This window comes from Cynocephalus volans, chromosome 3 (genome assembly GCF_027409185.1).
Source record: "Cynocephalus volans isolate mCynVol1 chromosome 3, mCynVol1.pri, whole genome shotgun sequence".
NCBI classification, from domain to species: Eukaryota; Metazoa; Chordata; class Mammalia; order Dermoptera; family Cynocephalidae; genus Cynocephalus; species Cynocephalus volans.
Genome location: NC_084462.1, coordinates 137,886,197 through 137,907,324, shown reverse-complemented (window position 1 = coordinate 137,907,324; position 21,128 = coordinate 137,886,197). Strand labels below are relative to the sequence as shown.

The 21,128-nt window shown below is 35.4% G+C and overlaps 1 protein-coding gene across 2 annotated transcripts in view; it reads left to right on the top strand.

Moving 5' to 3' along the window:
* The window catches only part of WDHD1 (WD repeat and HMG-box DNA binding protein 1), a 55,209-nt gene extending 41,303 nt beyond the window's left edge, over positions 1 to 13,906 (top strand). Inside the window, exons 17-26 of one of the 2 annotated variants that reach the window (XM_063089899.1) lie at positions 489 to 603; positions 1,261 to 1,392; positions 3,718 to 3,938; positions 4,036 to 4,172; positions 4,345 to 4,398; positions 6,561 to 6,598; positions 7,028 to 7,198; positions 7,778 to 7,908; positions 10,692 to 10,830; positions 13,166 to 13,906. In XM_063089899.1, coding sequence (XP_062945969.1) covers positions 489 to 603; positions 1,261 to 1,392; positions 3,718 to 3,938; positions 4,036 to 4,172; positions 4,345 to 4,398; positions 6,561 to 6,598; positions 7,028 to 7,198; positions 7,778 to 7,908; positions 10,692 to 10,830; positions 13,166 to 13,366 — 1,339 coding nt within the window. In that variant the 3' untranslated portion in view covers positions 13,367 to 13,906. Of the gene's footprint in view, positions 1 to 488; positions 604 to 1,260; positions 1,393 to 3,717; positions 3,939 to 4,035; positions 4,173 to 4,344; positions 4,399 to 6,554; positions 6,599 to 7,027; positions 7,199 to 7,777; positions 7,909 to 10,691; positions 10,831 to 13,165 lie in introns of both variants that reach the window. The other variant, XM_063089898.1, reaches the window with a different exon arrangement.
* Positions 13,907 to 21,128: the final 7,222 nt, after the last annotated feature.

Genomic DNA, 21,128 nt, shown 5'->3' with positions numbered 1-21,128 from the left:
CTCATAAATATTTAATAAACACTTACATGTATTGAACAAAAATACCAGGTATTCCCAAACTGATGAATGAAAGTGGATATGCTTCATCAGCATTTTATCTTAGAGTAATAACATGGATCTCATGACAAGTGTTTATGGCACAGTTTCTGTATTTTAAAAGTGGGCAGTTTGCTGAGGAAAATATGAAGAGAACTGATTTCACTTTCAGCGATTATTATTATTATTTTATTATTATTATTTTGGGTGGCTGGCCGATTCTGAAGAGAGAAGGGATTTTTTTTTTTAATTCTTGAAATGCATGGAGGGATAGTTTTTACACCTAATAAGGCCTAAAACACTGTTTTAAAAAGAGGAATTTGTTATATATTATTAAGCCAGCTATTGTAATAATACTTCTATTCCAAGTTGCTAACTTTTGAAAATTTTTTATTTTAGCAGTCATGGCATTTTAGCAAGTTCTTATGATGAGCCTTTTTCTTTACTGACAGGTGCATTCCTTGTAAAGGTTCTCGGTTTCCTCCCACTCTTCCACGCCCTGCTTTGGCTATATTATCCTTTAAGCTTCCTTACTGTCAGATTGCAACAGAGAAAGGACAAATGGAGGTATGTGGAAGTCTTACCTTGACACTCTGAGTTTGATAATACAAATATACTACCTATGATACAAATACTTAAAAAATTATCATGATGACCAATGTTGAGTATTCATTACTCTATGATTAAATAAACAGTGGTTGCAGGGAGGAAGGGGGACTGCTTATGATCACCAGGCCATCTGGTTGCCATCACTGCTTCCAGGGACTTTGTCTACAGGGTAAATGGGTATGACTGTCAAGGCCTCACCTAGGGTAAGGCCTTTACTCTCAAGGTCAGGCAAGTCCCTGAGTGGCAATCCCTCCACATATTTTGTGCCATAGTAAGTTGTCTTGCCTCACCTTAGTCCTAGTCCTTATCATCAAAAGTCATTTGAAGTCTTGCAATTAGTTATTCTAAATAAGAAGAAAATCAGCTTCTAAAAAACTAGTTTACTAAATTAACTATGACCTAAGAAACTGTTTAAAACGCTATTCCCCAGCCCCCACCCCTGCCTTCCTAAAGGATAGGTGATAAAGTCAAGAATTTGAATTGTAAAATAAACTTATAGAAAGGACGATTTTAGAAAATATTTTATTCAAAAACTAGTATCTTAAGGTAAATATTTAACACTTGCCTGGTATTAAGGTGGTAATTGGCTTTAAGCAATTTTATCCACTTTTCTAGGAACAATTTTGGCGTTCAGTTTTATTTCACAGCCACCTTGATTATTTAGCTAAAAATGGTTATGAATATGAAGAGAGCACTAAAAATCAAGCAACAAAAGAACAACAGGAACTTTTAATGAAAATGCTTGCGGTGAGTAAAATAAATATACTGAAAAATTAAAGTTAAATGCTTTTCTATAGGTTGAATTTTTTTTTAATTCAAAATATTTTAACATTTACTTGTACATATTTGTGGTGTTATTTCTTTTTTTTTTTTTTTTTTTAAGATGACCAGTAAGGGGATCTTATCCCTTGACTTGGTGTTGTCAGCACCACGCTCTCCCAAGTGAGCTAACCGGCCATCCCTATGTAGGGATGCGAACCAGTGGCCCTGGTGTTATCAGCACTGCACTCTCCCAAGTGAGCCACGGGCCATCCTTAGGGTGTTATTTCAATACAAGTATATACTGCACAATTATTACTTGGGTCGATAGCATGGTTTTGTACCCGTTAGTTCACCACTTTTCCTCCCTGCCCCGCTGCCCTCCCTCCTCCTCCCACCCTCTGGTAACCATAATTCTGCTCTCTACTTCAATGAGAACCACTTTTTTTTTTTTTGACTCCACATATGAATGGGATTCTGCAGTATTTATCTTACTCTGCCTGGCTTACTTCACTTAACATTATGGTTGCCAGTTCCATCCATGTTGCTGCAAATGATAGGATTTCATTTCTTTTTATACCTGAATAGTATTCCATTGTGAGCATATACCACAGTTTTTTTAAATCCATTCGTCTGTTGATGGGACATTCATGTTGATTCTATCACTTGGTTATTGTGAATAGTGTTGTAATGAACACGGGAGTGCAGGTGTCTTTTTGATATATTGGTTTCATTTCTTTTGAGTATATACCCAATAGTGGAATTACTGGGTCATAAGGTAAATCTATTTTTAGTTCTCTGAGGAACCTCCATATTGTTTTCAACAATAGCTGTACCAACTTATATTTCCACCAACAATGTAGAGAATTCCTTTTTCTCTGCATCCTTGCCAGCTCTTGTTTTCTGTCTTGTTGATAACAGCCATTTTAACTGGAGTTAAGATGATATCTCATTGTGGTTTTAATATGCATTTCCCTGATGATTAGTGATGTTGAACATTTTTTCATGTGTCTCTTGGCCATTTGTATGTCTTTTGAGAAATGTCTGTTCAGTTCCTTGCCCATTTTTTAATTGGGTGGTTGTTTTGCTGTTGAGTTCCTTATATATTGTGTATATTATTTAGCCCTTTGTCTGATGTGTAGTATGCAAACATTTTCTCCCATTCTGTAGGTTGTCTCTTTACCTCGTTGATAGTGTCCCTTGCTGTGCAGAAGATTTTAGTTTGATGTAGTATCATTTGTCTATTTTTGCTTTACTTGCCTGTGCCTTTGTAGTCTTCTTCAATAAAGATGCAGCCCATTCCTATTTTGTGTAGTATTTCCTTTATGTTTTCTTCTAGTAGTTTCATACTTTTGAGTCTTAAATTTAGGTCTTTAATCCATTTTGAGTTGATTCTTGTGTATGGTGACAGATAGGGTCTTGTTTCAATCTTCTGCACATGGATATCCAATTTTCCAGCACTACTTAATTGAGGAGACTGTCCTTTCAGAGGTGTGTATTCTTGGCAGCTTTATTGAAAATTAGGTGGCTGTAAATAGTGCATTGGTTTATTCCTGGGCTCTCTATTCTGTTCCATTGATCTGTTTGTCTTTATGCTAGTATCATGCTGTTTTGGTTACTATAGGTTTATAGCATATTTTGAAGTCAAGTAGTGTAATGCCTCCAACTTTGTTCTTTTTGTTCAAGATTGCTTTAGTTCACTTGGTTAGAGTGCAGTGTTATAAAACCAAGGTCAAGGGTTTGGAATCCTATATTGGCCAGCTGCCAAAAAATTTTTTTTTCTTTAGTTATACAGAGTCTTTAATGGTTCCATACAAATTTTAAGATCGTTTTTGCTATTTCTGCAAAGAATGTCATTGGTGTTTTTGATAGGGATTACATCAAATGTGTACATTGTTTTGGGTAATATGGACATTTTGATGATGTTAATTCTCCATCCCACAAAGGGGGTATCTTTCCATATATTTGTGTTGTCTTCAGTTTCTTTCACCAGTGTGTTATAGTTTTCATTGTAGAGGTGTTTCACCTCCTTGGTTAAATTTACTCCTAAGTATTTCATATTTTTGGTAGCTATTATGAATGGGATTACTTTCTTCAGCTGTTTTGTTATTGGCATATAGGAACACTATTGGTTTTTGTGTGTTGATCCTGTGTCCTGCCACTATACTGAATTAATTCATTTATTAGTTCTCTCAGTTTTGCTAGTAGTGTCAGTGTTTATAGAAAGTTTTCCTTAAAAAAATAAAAAAAAAAAAAAAGAAAGTTTTCCTTAATGTGATTTTATTTTGTTTTATTTTTTTCTTTTTGGGTTAGCTTTCTTGTAAACTGGAACGGGAATTTCGCTGTGTGGAGCTTGCTGATCTAATGACTCAAAATGCTGTGAACTTAGCCATTAAATATGCTTCTCGCTCTCGGAAATTAATATTAGCCCAAAGACTTAGTGAACTGGCTGTAGAGAAGGCAGCTGAATTGGCAGCAACCCAATGGGAAGGGGAGGAAGAAGAAGAAGATTTCAGAAAAAAGCTGAATGCTGGGTAAGAAATATTTAGGAGTTTGAATTTTCCTTTACCATCCTGAATATTAAGTTGGACTTTGGAGAGCTCTTTATTGAATGATACTGTTGCCTTTTAGTTACAGCAGCACTGCTACAGAGTGGAGCCAGCCAGCACTCAGAAATCAAGTTGAAGAAGATGCTGAGGACCGTGAAGAAGCAGATGACATAGAAGAAAAAACAGAAATACATACGCATGATGAGATACATATTCAAGGTAATAAAAGATGAGAAATGTCATGAGTATGGCTTTTCCCATTTTACTTGTCTGAGGCAAATTGAATACCCATACTTTTTTTGAGACATCTTTACTGTCTGATTGTTGAATATCAAGGATGACTTTATTTTCCCCATTTACATTGTATTGTTTTATCTTAATTATTCTATAGGGCAGAATTCATTTTCCAAAAGTGCAAATTCCTCTGATGTTCCAGCTAAGTCAGGTGAGAAATATTTGTATGTTTGTAATATCAAGGGAATTTTGCAAGTAGGATGTTAAGTGATATATCTACTCAAACACACCTTAGTCTTTAGGGCCTGTTTTTGTTGTTATTTATCAGAGATGATGTTTGTGAAACTGTGGTCATTTAACAACTATTTATTAAATGCCCATTGTGTCTCAGGCATTTTACTACATGGGAGATAACAGAAGTCAAGCAGGCATAAATGGTTCATTTCTAACTTAATGCTGTTTCAGCCCAGCTGGGAAGACAGATTTGGGTATCACTAAGAAAACATGCAGGATGCTGGAGAAACAGTAAAAAGTAGTTGCCTTTGAGGAGTGGGACTTGGGATGAATGTTGGAGCAGGGGACTGCTGATTTTTTTTTTTTTTTTTAGCATGAATTTAATAGTACCATTTGACTTTTTAAACTATGTATATTTATTACTTTGATAAAAAATTAGCTTTAAAAATGTGTAGAGTATTAAAAGGGCACATAACAGGTAGCTGTAATATTGTCAGTGGTAGAGGATGGGTGGGGACCACAAGAAAGACCTCATAGAGTGTTTAAAGCAGAGACCTGAAGGGTGAGTAAGAGTCAGCTAGGCAAAGGTGGATGGGAGCAGGAGCAGAGGACAAACATTTGGGCTTAAGCAACAGCATGCGTGAAGACTATCAAAGGGTGGCGGGAAGAGCACAGAAAGCAAAGAGAAAGTGGTGCTAAAAGGTTTTGGAGTGATGGGCAGGAGCTAAATCATGCAGATCTATGTAGGCCATATTGGAGGATTTTGGTCTTTATTCTAGGCTGTTGCAAAGTTTTAAGTAGGGGCATAGCATGGCACACTGTGCTGAGGAGGAATGAATGTAAAGAGACTACTGAGGCAGTCCAAGTGAGATTGAAGAGAGGCTTGGGCTAGGGTGATGATGGTGGTTATGGTGGTGATATAACGAATGGGTGAAATTGAAGAGGTGTCTCTGAAGATGATGTAGAGAATATAGGACTTCAGGGTATGAAAAATGACTCAGTTTCTGACTTGAGTACTTCAGTTGAATGATGGTGCCACTTACTGAATCAGGAAACACGAGGGAAAAGCAGAGTTAGATGGGAAAATGATGAATTACTATGAGATAAGTAGAATGTCAAGTAGACAGTTGGATATTTGGGTCAGGAGCTCAGGAAAATAGTCTGGCCTGGAGATATAAAGTGAAAATCATAGGCCAGAAGCATAGCAGTTTAAGCCAGGGAATGGTTGAGCAGGCATTGGGAGAGTATGTAAAGCAAGAAGAAAAATGAGCTTAGGCCTAGGGAATCTCCAACATTTAAGCATCAGGTAAAGAAGGAAGAGGAACATTGAAAGAGAATGAGACCACTGGTCTGGAGAAAAAGGAGGTAAGGCAGAGAATGCAGTATCTCAGAAGTCAAGGGAAGAGAAAAAAGGGAGCAGTCAGCTATGTGGAATGTTGTTTAGAGGTCTTATTTGACTGAAAAGTATCCACTGGATTTGACCACATAGAGATTATTGGGAGTGTTGGCAAGAGGAGATTCTGTAGGATAACAGGGCTGGAAACTGTATTGTATTATATGGAGGAATGTAAGGGCAGTGCGGACATGGGAATAGTAGTGCTGACAGCTCTTGAAAAATTTGGCTGGATAGGGGTGGTGAGAAAAAAGAAAATGGTGTCTGGAATGAATGTGGGGTAGAGAACGGTTGTTCTTTTTTGTTTGTTTGTTTGTTTTTATGTTGGGGAACTTGAGGAACCAAGAAAGAGTGAAAGTCAAAGATAGGGGAGGAGGCATTGATAGGTCATTTCTTGACAAAGCAGGAGAGGGTGGGATCCAGAGCACAAGTAAAGCAATTACTAACCTTAGCTAAAATAAGGTATCTTTATTTTATGGTAACAGGAGAAAAGGATAGATCTTATTGGGTGTGTTTCATAGTGGCAAGTTAGGATAATGCCCATCTAAGAGCTTTTATTTTGTTTTGGAAATAGGAAAGAGGTCATCTATAGTTGTCAATAGTTTTAAAGTTGCCAAGTACATTTTTTTTCATATAATATACAGATTAAGATATTCCATCTAGTATTACAGAAGTCAAAAGTGACCTTTTTTTTTTTTTTTTTTAACCACTATTAAGCAAGGATTTCTTTCTTGTGAAAGGTGCAGTTATCTCTAGCAACCAAGGACGAGTAAACCCCTTCAAGGTAAACTGTTTCCAGTGATATTTTCTATTATTTAAATACATTTCCATACAAAGAAATATTTCCAAATGACCAGATGACCTCCCCAGACTGGAAAACTTTAAAGACTTGAAGGCATCAAAGACTGATCTTTGTGAAAACAGAGACGAAAGCAGCACTGGTTCACACTTGGGCTGAGTCATATTTTCTACTTACCTTCCAAGTACCTATGGTCTTGAAAGATACACGCTGTTTTTCTTGAAAATGTGGTATTTGGGAATATATGCATTAGTCTTAATTGGGATCATACCAAATTTCATTTCCAAAAATGAGACAGCGATACAAACTTAACAGAAATTTAAAGCAAAAATAAATCTCTTGGAATTAGTTTTCTTCTTTAAATTTAAAATGCTAACACTCTTTAAGTTATCTGTTTTTGTTTATGTCCTTTAGGTATCAGCCAGTTCCAAAGAGCCAGCCATGACAGTGAATTCAGCACGTTCAATTAATATTTTAGACAATATGAACAAATTATCTAAGAAATCCACTGCACTTAATAGAACTGCAAATAATGAAAAGTCTCCAGTTATAAAGCCTCTGATTCCAAAGCCAAAGTCTAAGCAGGTACTATTTCAGCTATCCACATCTGCAATAAACAACATGTGATCTTGTCTTAAGTTTTGTTCACTGTTTCAGTTATAGGATAGGAGGTTTCAGTTGTTTATAATTTATTGACTAGCTAGGGAAGTGGGTTCAATTCTGGTTTTGCCTCAGAATCGCTTTTTAAAGATACGTGTACCCAGGCCCAAGGGACTCAGGCATATATTTTTTTAAAAACCTCCCACATGCTTCTGATGCATGTCTTTGTTTAATATTGACTGGTATAGTACATGGCCCTACTCTTTCCTTGTTCTGTATTCTGATTTTGTCCACCCTCGTAAGTATTTTATCCCAGATTTGTCATCAGCAATAGATCTATTGCTTATCTTTTCCTTTTCATATATTGTATTCATTTAGAAGACATGAAATTTGAAGTATAATCTTTTTGGTTTTATGTGTATGCGTGTTTATTTTCAACTGAGAACTCAAGACTTCATATGTTGAATTCTATATAATTATAAATGTTTCACATTCTTCAGAACTTGCTCATAATATATAATATACTAAATTTTGTTGCAGCGTTCATAATGTTTGTTTTTACAGACATCTGCAGCATCCTATTTCCAGAAAAGAACTCCTCAAGCCAATAAGACTGAGGAAATGAAAGAAGAAAATCCTAAAAATTTATCATCTGAAACCCCAGCCATATGTCCTCAAAACAGTGAAAACCAAAGGTCAGTACATAGAGAAATTTAGTATTCTCAAGGTGCAGTGTCCCAGTAAAAAGCATACAGTAGCAGCAGTACAAAACTATGTAACTCTGTTATCATACATTGGCACTGGTGGTTGGCATTCTGAACACTTGTGACCATAAGGAGGTCACAAATATTGATACATGTTTATTTGTGTTACTTATTAAAATATGCTTTAATAAATTGTATATTCGTTTTAAATTTTAGGTTCATTTTATTGAACACTATATTTTATCGTTTATTTTTTATTTGTTTTTAAATAATATAGTTACATGGGGGAAAACAGCAAAAGATAACAAAAAGGTATTTGATGAAAATTAAATCTCTTCTATCCACCAATTTTCTCTTTCCAAAAACAATCACTACAACAAGTTTCTCATGTAGCCTTCCAAAATTATTCCATGCATGTATGAACCGATACATATACTTGTCTCTTTTTTTAGTTTTACACTGATGGTAGCATATACATTATTCTGTACCTTGCTTTTTTCACTTAACAGTAGCTTTTGCAGATCATTTCATATTACTACATAAAGAGCTTCTTTAGTCTTTTTATATCCATTGATTAGATATGTCATAATTCATTTAGTTCTCTACTTATGGACAAAAAGGTGGTTGTTGGTCTTTTGCTAGTACAAATAGTACTGCAGTGGTTAATTTTATGTGAATGTCATTTCTCACATATGCAAATATAGCTATGAGATGGATTCTTACGGTTCAAGTTAAAGTACACTCGTAATTCTGATAGCCAGGTTGTTCTGCAATGATGTTATAATTTTATATATCCCAGCAATATCCTATTCCTATTTGTCCACCAACTTATCACCAAATTTCCTCATCTCTGCCATGTTAGATTTTTTTTAAATGCATTAGTTAAATTGAAAAAGGTATTTTTTCATTTTTAGCATTGAGTATCTCATATTCTTAGTAACTTTATGTTAACCAGTTTAATTCTGGGGAATAGCTGTGGCTTTTATATTTTCTATTTTGCTCTGAATTTGATTTAGATCTTAAACAGTGAAAATTTTACTTAAAAAGATTGATAGGGGCTGGCTGGTTGGCTTCAGTTGGTTAGAGTGCTGCCTTGTAACTCCAAGGTCAAGGATTCAGATCCCCTTATGGGCCAGCTGCCCCTAAAATAAAATAAAATAAAATGCACTTTTAAAAAAAGAATAAATTTTTTAAAAGATCAATAATTCAACTTTTCATATTATCAACTGGCTATAAAGAAAACTTACTTTCTGAAATCTCATTAAGGAATTATCACTATTTAACCAAATATTTTGTCACAGATGTTGACATACTAAATCAAAAATGTTCACTTTTGTTTTTCTTTTTAAAAACTGCTGTTTAGAGACAAGAGATTGTATACTATTAGGTAGACTTGTGATATTACCCCAAGTTTGATTAAAATGGGTCTTTATTAATTTCTGGAAATTTAAGAATCTTTGTTTAGCATTGATTTTTGTTTGTTTGGGATTGTTCTACTATTTTTCTGGAAATAGTATTACATTAAGAAGATTACTTGAAATCTGTATATTCTCAGAGATTGGGCAAGTGTTTATAGTCATACTATGATATTTTTATAATTTGTTTTTCTAAAAATCAAAAAGTTCAGATGAACAAAAGTCACTCAGTCACTCATTTATAGAGATAATTCTTTCCTTCTAATTCTTTTTAGTAAATTTTAGCTTTTATACTTAATGGGGTATGTATTAGAGATACAATTATATCCTGTGTTTTTGTTTCCATTTAAATTTTTATCATAAACATTTTCCCCTGGTATTTTTGCTGTGTATTTATTTATTTATTTGTTTTTTTGTGGCTGGCCGATAAGGGGATCTGAACCCTTGACCTTGGTGTTATAACACTGCACTCTAACCAACCAAGCTAATCAGCCAGTGCTTCTGTGTATTTAAACTCATCGTTTAGGAACCATTTAGCCTCAGCATAGTGCGAGGCAGTACAGCTGGTGGGCTAAATGCAGGGACTCTGTAGTGTAACTGCCTGGCTGTTGAATCCCAGGTCTGACTCTTACTTTCTGTAACTTGTGGTAAGTTATTTCACCTCTCTGAGCCTCAATTTCCTCATCAATGGGATGGAGATGCTAATTATATCTACCTCATGGGATTATTGCCATTTAAATGAGGTAATATTTGAACACATAAAGCATGTAGAACAGTGCCTAGCAGATAGTAAGTGCTCAGAAAATATTAATTATTTGCATTAAGCCTTCATTTGTGACCCAAAGACAATTTGTGTCAAAAGTAGAAATGTGCTGAGTCCATGCTTTATATAATGATGATACAGAGAGGGATCCAGGTCAGCTGTGAGATAAAGAGTGAGTTGATGGGAAAGGGGCTTGAGAGAAGTCATGAGGATTTTAAATAGCTGGTCTGGGAAATGAAGAACAGTCTACAAAGGACATGTGGAAGAATTTTACCAGGCCAGAGGGGCTAAGTGAGGTTGGAGACCTTGAGCCTATCAACATTCAGAAAAGAGTTGAAAGTGCAGAGTTCATAGTTGCTGCACTTGGAAAATACAGATGTGAGTAATCCTTCTGAATTGACCTTATGCAGGATTTTCCAGTTCATTAATCCTGTATTGGGCAGTTTAATGTAATATGAATATTAACAAGTATAGTTGGTCTCCCTTACTTTATGTAGTTATGCAAAGACTAATGGTTAATTACTAACTTGAAAAATCATAAGGCACTTTAAATTGTGTCTTAAGTATAAAATTTTTTCACATAATTGCTATTTTAGGCCAAAGACTGGGTTCCAGATGTGGCTGGAAGAAAATAGAAGTAATATTTTGTGTGACAATCCTGACTTTTCAGATGAAGCAGACATAATAAAAGAAGGAATGATTCGATTTAGAGTGTTGTCAGCTGAAGAAAGGAAGGTAAGGACGGTGGTGCTGAGATTGAAATCTTAATTCCCGAGTTAAAAAAATTCTTATAGAAATGCCCTTTTCTGATTTTTGTAATTGAATATATCCAGTAAACTCTTGGTGGAGAGGAAATTAAGTAAATGTGAAATATCAGCTTCGAGCAAGTAGATATGAGGTAGTAATTATTTAGTGTTGATGGTTAATTTTTTGGCAGTTAACTATTTACATTTGTATAAGTTCCTGTATGTTTTAAAGTGGGGAATACCCTGAGAAAAGGTGCATTCGTTATAAATCAAAAGCAAAAAAGAGTAATAAGTAAAAATGAAGTTAATTTACATTTTTGGACTACTACTTTAGGATTCTTGCAAGTAGAACTTTAGAAAATGCTATCTACTTATACATCGTATACTAAATGAGAATACTCCTTTTGAGGGGAAAAAAAAAGCTGGTGTTCTGTTCCAGCCTTTCATATGGAAATTAGCACAGGTGGCTTGCTCCTTATGTGAATTTCTGCCATGCGAGGGAAGGAAGGAGCAGACTTCTGTTGCAAGGAGAAGGAATGTGTGTAGTGTACCAATTAAATCCTCAGACTTCACTTCCCCAAGGATGGTAGTGTCAGCATGGGCACCTAGTGACAAAGATACTTGCTTTGATAAATTGGGTTTTATGAATAAAGGTGTAAAAGCCACACGACTACACCACTTGTTGGGTTACAGCAATAGCTAAGTGGCTTCGCCAGTTGTATTGTTAAAGCCATTCATAACTAAAGCCAAAACATTTCATTATTGTCAGGGCCAGGGCTCAGACTCTTCAAACCCATTGTACAGACTGAGTCACCAGACCCCTCACATGCAGGTCCACGCTAGGTAATTGGGAAAAGATCCTGGAAGCTGTGGCAGATGACACGAGCTCAGTCCTCAGCAATAGCAGTGGCAGTGGCCTCTCAGAGGGTCCCAGGGACCCTGGCAGCAACAGCAGTGGCTACCCCATATCCCCCCCGGGGGGGGCATCCCAGGGGTGGGGCGCTCTGTGGATCAGAGCCGCTTGTCCTTTATACTTAAGTCCATAACCCAGGACACCTGGCTGCCTATTATCTAATTACATCCTTGGTTATTACATTAGATAACCAAGGAACACCTGGGTGCACATGGATATTTACATCAAGTGCTCGGCAAGATTCTGAACATCTGAGGGGCCCTGACCCTTTTTCTATATTTTCCCAACAAAAGGTATTACATAACGAAGAAGCTAGGAACTGGTCTAACCACCTGTAGCCTCACTTAGAACCTCATTAGCAATTTTGTTTTTCTCATTTTTTTAAGTGTTAATAAAGGGATAAAAATTCCAAAGAATTAGGTAAAACGGCATCTGAATGAACAAGACCTTACACTGCCAAAGAAGAGTCTTGGCAGAAGTTGTGATTGTGTTTTTGAATGTTTAAAAATGTAATCAGTATTTTAAAGGTAAACCCTAAACATTTACTTAAATTCAGTCTGTTAATGTGGGGAAATTCTATAGCTTGAAGGGCCCCTTTTCTTCAATAAATAAATTTTCAGGAAATAAAGTAGGATGGAAAGGAACTATTATAGATTAAAGGAGATTTAAGGGACAGATGAAATGCTGAATGAATAAAAATCAATCCCAAAATACATACATACATATATATATATACACACACACACATATATATGACATTCTTGAAATGACAATGTGATATGGATGGAAAATAGAGTAGTGGTTGCCAGGGGTTGGGGCCTGGGTGGGAGTCTTGGGGACTGGGCAACATGAGGGATGCTTATGGTGATGGAACTGTTCTGTATTTTGACTGTGGCAATAAATACACAAACCTACAATAAAATTAAATACATACACACAAATGAGTAGAAGTAGAAGGGGATTGTATCAGTGTCAGTACCCTGATCGTGATAGTTGCAAGTTACAGTTTCACAAGATATTACCACTGGGGAAAACTGAGTAAAATCTACGCAGGATTTTCCTGTATTATTTCCCACAACTGTATGTGGATCTACAATTATCTCAAAATAAAAGAAGTTTCATTTTTTAAAAAGTACCTGCAGTTGTAGTATTTTGTTCTTAATGTAAATACAGCAGAGTTTAGACTGAAATATTATAGAAGTAGAATGTAAATTTTTCATGTGCCCTGCAATTAAGTAAGAAAAGATTCGTTAACAATGAGAACCCTTAATAATTTGCTTAAAAATTCAAGTGCTAATTATTCTGTTTTATACACAAGAATGTTCCCTGGAAAAGTAAAGAAATTATTTCCTTCCTATTTTTTTGTTATTGCCTAAAAATCTTTTCTCTTCACCCCCAATATTTTTAAAAGGCATGGGCTAACAAGGCCAAAGGAGAAACTGCAAGTGATGGAGCTGAAGCAAGGAAGCGAAAACATGTGGTCGATGAAAGTGATGAAACAGAAACTCAGAAAGAAAAAGCAAAGGATAATCTGAATTTTCCTAAAAAGCAAAAACCTTTAGATCTCTCTACAAATCAGAAACTGTCAGCTTTTGCATTTAAGCAGGAATAAAGGAAGAAAGTGACCTTAGGAAAGTAATGGATTTTTTTACTTGTCTTCCATGAATCTGGACTTTTTTTTTTTTTTAATCTGTAGGAAACTCATTGTTATATAAATTTTTAAAGAGTTTAAAGACAATTGTTTGTCTTTATGATGTAGTAATTATATTGGTGTAGATAACAGGGCATGTGTAAAAATTATCATCTTTGCAGATTACTCTGTCCCCAAATGGAGGGCCATTCACAGGTATTGTGACTGTGATTACTGACTTGAGGCCACCACCATGTTCCAATAAAAACTAATTTGATTTTGTTTTTGCCTTCAAAAATCATCAAAGCCAAGTTCTTAAAACCTCTGCACACTGAAGTACCTTTCAAGAATTTCATCATTTGGTTTATGTAATATACTGGGAAGTACCACAGTGGTCCCCTTCCCAAGTGTGTTATCATGGACTGTTCTCTATGTCTGTACTAGACATAAGGAACCATGTTTTTAAATATGGGCCCTAAACATGTAAATAATCTTTTAGGTGATAGTTAAATTTTTTCATATGTGGCTTTCAGTTGTTTGTATAGCCTGATTTTTTTTAGATAAATAAAACTTTCTCATTTCTGTGTTTGGCTTGATATGGTCTTTACATTGTACTTCCATGAAATGGAAATGTTCCTAGAAAATATATTACATATTTACCATCATAATTTTCACCACCAGCCCCATCTTGCTTTCCGTTATGCACACAGTAGAGAACTGAAATACATTGCCATGTTAGCTTTGCAGCAAGGTCAGAATATGCTCCTGGTAGTATACTCTGGTTATCAGCATCGGCAGTACTTTTCTAAGCAAGTCTTTGAAGGCTTGATAAGAGACTAGTTAGAGTTGTGGAAAGTGTTTAACTTCTCTTTTATTTTTAACAAACAAGGTTTAATTATTTCATACATTTCTGGTTATTCTAAACAGAGACTTATACAAAGTACTGAGAATAGTTGTAAAATAAAATCAGGAAGAGAATAGTAGTGAAATAAAATCAGGTGGTTCAAAACTGAAGATAGGTTATAGGTTGAAAAGAAGAAAATATATTGAAAATTTAGACATACAGGAGCCAAAGGATGTTTCTTATCCTGTGTTGATTAAGGTTAAGAAGGCATGTATTTTTCATTTTAATTAGTAGGTAGTATTGAGACATTGTATAGCACAGTAGGTGGGAGCACAGAATCCAAAGCCAGACTGCCCAGATTTAAAGACCCACTCCACTACCTACTAGCTGAGTAAACTTGGTGAAATTCTAGCCTTTGTCCACTCATCTGTAAAATGGGTCCAATAATAGTACCTACTTCATATGATTGTTATGAGAATTAAATGAAATAAAAGCACTTAGTTCCTACAGCATAGTAATGTTTTATACAAATGTTACCTATTATTATTGTGCTATTGGCTGTTTTATCTTGCTTTGTCATTAGGTTTGATTTTGAATACTGCATGAACTAATTTTCATTTCAACATCCTGAAGTAAAAGTTAGTTTATAACACTTTGAAAAGCATATTTGTAGACATGTATTTTGTTTCTATTTTCTCAACTTGCTTATTGTACATAGAGTATAATACTTAAGGATATAATCCTTGAGTACTATATTTCAGATTCATAGGAACCTGATAACACCAAGGATTTACAAAAGGGTTTTTTTAATTCTCTACTTTTATTTGGTTGAAGGAAGATTTTTGTGTTGACTTGGTTTAACTTACAAGTCAGAACTTTGAAAACAAAAAACCTTATCCTCATTTCTTTGTTATATAAGAGTAAACCTCTTTTTTCCCCATGTTTTTTCAGAGAATTGGGACTTAGGAAAATGGAAATGGAAATAAATTGATACATTAATCACCATCATGATATCGATTATATTGCCTATTCTGAACTTATTGCATACCCTAGAAAGTTGTCATATACTTAATTTCATCCTCCAAAAGCAAAAAAAACTTCTCAAAGGAGGTTATTTTACAGCTGTACGCTCATTAAAAGGGCATCATATAATTATTCCAAAGAGCAAGTTTATGAGCACTGGGGTTATGCACAGCAACACTGGGGACTGTGGTAATCTGTAGCTTCTCAGATCTGTGCAGCAGCCTGTGGTGAGTTGCTGTCACTTAAAGTGGAACAGATGTTAGGTGATCCCTTTGGACAGAAGCATGAGACCCATCCATAAAGAAAGCATCTTAATCAGTGACTGGTTGTCGTATGGGCCTTTTTTGTTTTCCAATTGTTTTATTATAAGAGTATATTATTTCCCCCCAGGCTTTTATTTGTAATTTTTCAAACCTACAGGAAATTTGAAATTGTATAGTAAATACCCATACAGCGTTCATCTAGACTGATTCACTGTTGACGTTTTACCATATGTGCTTTATAGACAGGGTTTTTCCTGAACCATTTGAAATTTGCATCAACACTTAATCCCTCAATACTTCAGCATGTGTCCTCTAAGAACAAAGGTAGCCTACATAATCACAATACCATTATTACACCAAAGAAATTTAATAGATACAACATTATTACCTAATCTGTATTTCATAATAATGTTTCCCTCAAAGTGAGTGCCTTTTGGCTGTTTTTCCCCCCAATCTAGGTTCCAACCAAGAATCAAGCATTGCATTTAATTGTTCAAAGTTCATACTTTTTAACACAGAAAAGAATGAGGGAAAAATCACCCCCATTCCTAATACCCAGATTTAACCAGTTAATATTTTGGTGTATGTCATTAAGGCTTTTTCTCTGTGTATATGTTGTTTTTTTCATTTCATATATTTTAGGAATTTTCCTTATAAGTTAATACAGACCTCCAGCATTATGCTGGTCACTTTGCATGTTCATCTATATTCTTTCTAATACCTATCATACTCCTTTTTACAAGCAACCCTTGTTTTTTCATATATCTAGGTTTTATACAACCAGCATTTTCTTACGTTACAAATTTACTCCTACCCTTCTACTCCTTATCTTTTGTGTGCCTTTCACACTTCAGCTGACAGACTAACATTTTGAACTGCCAACCTAATAGTTCAATTTGAGCAGCCTTGGTATCTTAGTTTGCATAACATTATTGGGATAATTGCCCAAATGCAAGGGTAGATTTTTTTTCCCTAAAATCATTACTCATAATTGAGAGCGTTTATATTCAAGACCACTGGAAGACCAGTCTGGAGCACCCTCAATAACTATTTGAATTACAGAGTACTGTTCAGTGAAAATATAAAAGTTTAAAATGACCTCGAACAATGCTAGTATTGGCCACCTGATGGAATGAGTAAAATAGTGGATAAAACACAGATTTAGTCATTTTGTCTGGGGTTCATTGCAAGTATAGGACATCTTTATAAACAAACCTTTTAAAGAATACTTTTAAAAAGTAAACTGGCCTTAGTTTTCGGCATGGTGGACTCGGTATGCTAACCTACTCTCATGTTGAAAATGCTTGGTAAAATAATTAAAACTTTTGTGCTTCAAAGAACGTTATCAAAGTGAAAAAAGTTGGGCCGGCCCGTGGCTCACTCGGGAGAGTGTGGTGCTGATAACACCAAGGCCACGGGTTCGGATCCCATATAGGGATGGCCGGTTGCTCACTGGGTGAGCGTGGTGCTGACAACACCAAGTCAAGGGTTAAGATCCCCTTACCGGTCATCTTTTAAAAGAAAAAAAAAAAAAAAAAGTGAAAAAAGTTTAGAGTGTAGTGCTAACACCAAGGTCCAGGGTTTGATCCCTGTACCAGCCAGCTGCCAAAAAAAAAAAAAAGTGAAAAAGGAATACACAGAACAGGAAAAAGTTTTTTGCACATCGTATATCTGATAAGGGACTTTTATCTAGAATATATAAAAAACTCTTACAAATCAAAAATAAAAAGACAACAATTTAAAAATAGGACTTAAATAGACATTTCTCCAAAGAAGATATACAAATGGCCAGTATGCACTTGAAAAGATGCTCATGTGTTTAGTCATCAAGAAAAATGCAAATCAAAACCATGAGAGATGATACTTCATACCCACTAGGATGGCTATAATAAGAAAGATGGACAATAATAAGTGTTGATGAGGATGTGGAGAAATAGGAACAATCATATTGCTGGTAGGAATGTAAAATGGTACTGTTTGCCAGTTCCTCAAAAGGTTAAGCCGAGATAACCAGCAATTCCATAGGTAGGTATAAATCTGGGAGTAATGAAAAGATATCCACGCAAAAACTTGTACATTAATATTTATAGCACCATTTTTCCTAATAGCCAAAAAGTAGAAACAATCCAAATGTCCATCAACTGATGAATGGACAAATCAAAGTGGCATATCCATAGAATGGAATGTTATTTAGCAATAAAAAGAAATGAAGTACTCATACATGTTACAGCATGGATGAACCATGAAAACATGGTAAGTGAAAGAAGCCAGTCACAGAAGACCACATCTTTAACGATTCCACTTATATAAAATGTCTAGAATAGGCAAATCTGTTTTAGACTCTTTGTTGCCTAGGGCTGAGGGTTAGGGAGAAAAGGGGAATGACTGATAAAGGGTACAGGGTTTCTTTTTGGAGCGATGCAAAGTTTCTGGAATCTATTTTTAGATAGTGGTGGTGGTTGCTCAATTCTGTGACTTCTTAAAAACCAATGAATTGTACGTTTTATTTATTTTTTGGGCAGCTGGTTGGTATGGGGATCTGAATCATTGACCTTGGTGTTATCAGCACCTTGCTCTACCAAGTGAGCGAACCAACCAGCCCTGAACTGTACATTTTGAATGAGTGAAGGTATGGTATGTGAACTATGCCTCGACACACTTGTTATAAAAGAACCGATTCAAGAAAAAATAGAAAATCTGAATAGTCTACAACCAATTTTAAAAGTTAGTCCATATTTAGAATTCTCAAAAAGATGACACCAGGCTGGATGAATTTAGTCAAGTTTTATCAGTCAAGTAAAAATTACAGTCATACAAATTATTGAGGATAGTGGCTGTTATAATTTTGATATCAAAACCTAACAGGGAAAATTATAAACCAATCCCGTTCATGAACATAGATGAAAAATCTTAAGTAACATTTTAGTAGACAAGATAAAACAATGTACAAAAAAGATACTCTTTAGTTACCCCATTGGCTTAATTCTAAGAATACAAAGTTGGTTTAACATTAGAAAGTCAGTTAATGTTCATTAAAGGAAAAAATTAGTGTTCCTACATAAAAGTTATGTATCTTGTTCAAAGGGATTTGTGCCATTCTATTTTTTCTCTGTCACTTTATGGAATTAACTTTGTATGTCACTAGCCCATTTTACACAAAGGCTCATAAACACACTGAAGTATTTTTATGAGGAGGATAACAATACAGGCATAAATTTAAACTACTGCAAGTGTTGTTCAAAAGAGAATGCTGTTGTTCTTTTACTTGTATTGAATTTAATAGATTTCTGTCTTCTGAGTTTTCCTTGCATATTTCTGTCACAATTTGTGTGTCTCTTTTGTAATTGAGAATACTTGTTTATCTCATCATGAGAACCTGGTTTTTGAGGTCAGGACCATGTTGGTGGCATGATTGTCGTAGTCCATACAGTACAAGCTTTGGAGCTGTGTGGCTCTGGGGGACCACTTAACCTCTCCGACTTTCCATTCCTTATTATCCTTATAATAAAAATGTCAGTTAATTTCCTGTTCAGACCTCCTTCTCAGACAACCTGCGCATCCCCAGGAGGAGAGCTCACATATCACCTGCCATCACTTCCCCAGCTACAGCTGTGCTAAGAGTGCACAATTGATCCCAATATCAGGAGGCCCAATATCCCTCCCAGGTATCTGGAATTTGGATACAGAAGCAGAATCAGTTGATCTGAAGAACTAAATTGCGTGGTCATGTAGCAGCGCTGCCACAGCGACAGCAGGGAAAAGCTAAAGTTGTGGGGAAGCAAAGAAATCATCAGTAAGCAGGGAAAAGCAATCTAGTGAAAGTGGAAAAGGAGGAAAAAATTAAAAATAAAGATGGTCACATCAACATCATTGCAGCTGCTTTTGGGGCACCGATAACAAAAAACCCATAGAAAGAAGGATGAAGAGCTGGCATGCTAATTGTTGAAGAATAGTGTGGAGCAGATTAGTGACAAATGTACCGTTTTGCCCCAGGTTGTAACTGGCCCCCCACAGAGAACGTTTCTCTCTGAAGACAGCTGGATTGGAATTGATATAAATGGTTATTCTAAAGAGGGAGGAATATTAATGTGGTTCAGTGAGATAGAGACTCTTCATGACATCATTTCCCCCTCAAATGTTATAGCAGCTGATTAAAAATAGTAGCTGGGTGTATCTAGAATATATTCATATAAAGAACCTTCAAACTCATCATCAAAAACGAAAAACCAAAAACATACAATCCAATTAGAAATCAAGCAAAAGACATGCACAGATATTCACTAAGAGGAGACATACATATGGCAAATAAGCACATGAAAAGGTGTTCAATATTAGTAGCCATTACAGAAATGCAAATTAAAGCTGCAATGAGATATCGCTACACACCTATCAAAATAACCAAAAATGAAAAATAGTGATAACAAGAAGTGCTAGTGAGGATGTAGAGAAACTGGATCACTCATACATTGGTGGTAGGAATGTAATATTGTACAGACACTCTAGGAAATACTCTGGCAGTTTCTTTCAAAACTAGAATGAACTTATGACTAGCAATTGCCCTCTTAGGTATTTATCCCAGAGAAGTGAAAAGTTATTTTCACACAGGGACTTGTACATTACTGTTCATATCAGCTTTACTTGTAATTCCAACCTGAAAACTACCCAAATGTCCCCCAGTGGGTGTATGGTTAGACTATGGTACATCCATACCATGGTATACTACTCAGCAATAAAAAGGAATAAACTAGATATACTCAATAACTTAGATTAAACTCAAGGAAATTATGCTGAGGGAAAAATGCTAGTCTCAAAAGGATATATACTACATCATTCTGTTCATATAACATTCATGAAATAACATAATTATTGAGATGGAGAACAGATTAGTGGTTATCAGAGTAACAGATGTACAGGGGAGGGATGTGGCTGTAAAGGGGTGGCAAGAAGGGAGTCTTCTAATGATGGTGCAGCTGAGTGTCTTGGTTATGGTGGCGGTTTCACACACAAGGCTATATATGTGATAAAATTTTATAGAGCTACACACACACACATGAGTCTGTACTGGTAAAATCTGAACAAGTCCTATGGATTGTACGAGTGTCAATTTCTTAGTTCTGATATTGTATTATAGTTGTGTAAGATATTAACATTGGGAGAGGCTTGGGGAAAATAGTAGCTGAGGATATTCTACAACTGTCAATGAAAAACCCTAATGTGGCATTTGTAGCTAATGGGAGAGAATTTACATTCCTGACACCCCAGGAAGGTTATAAACTCTTCAGGAACAGATTCTTTTTTTCTTATTTGTATCTTCAGGGTCTATCACAGTGCTTATCCTAACCAAGGTGATCAATATATTTTTCTTGTTGATAAAGGATTCTGAGTCCACAACTGGTAATCTGAGTGATTTTTGTCAGTACACCAGTAAAAACAGTCATCACCATTTTATAGTCATTTTATGTTTAGTTTTCAGAAGAATAAACGGATGGTAAAAAAAACTTTATTAGAAAGGTTAACAAGAATTTAAATATAGCAAACCTCTTTGTTTCCAGTAAACATTGGTGCACACACATTTTTTAAAAAAGATTAAAGACTATGTATTTAGCAAAAACAG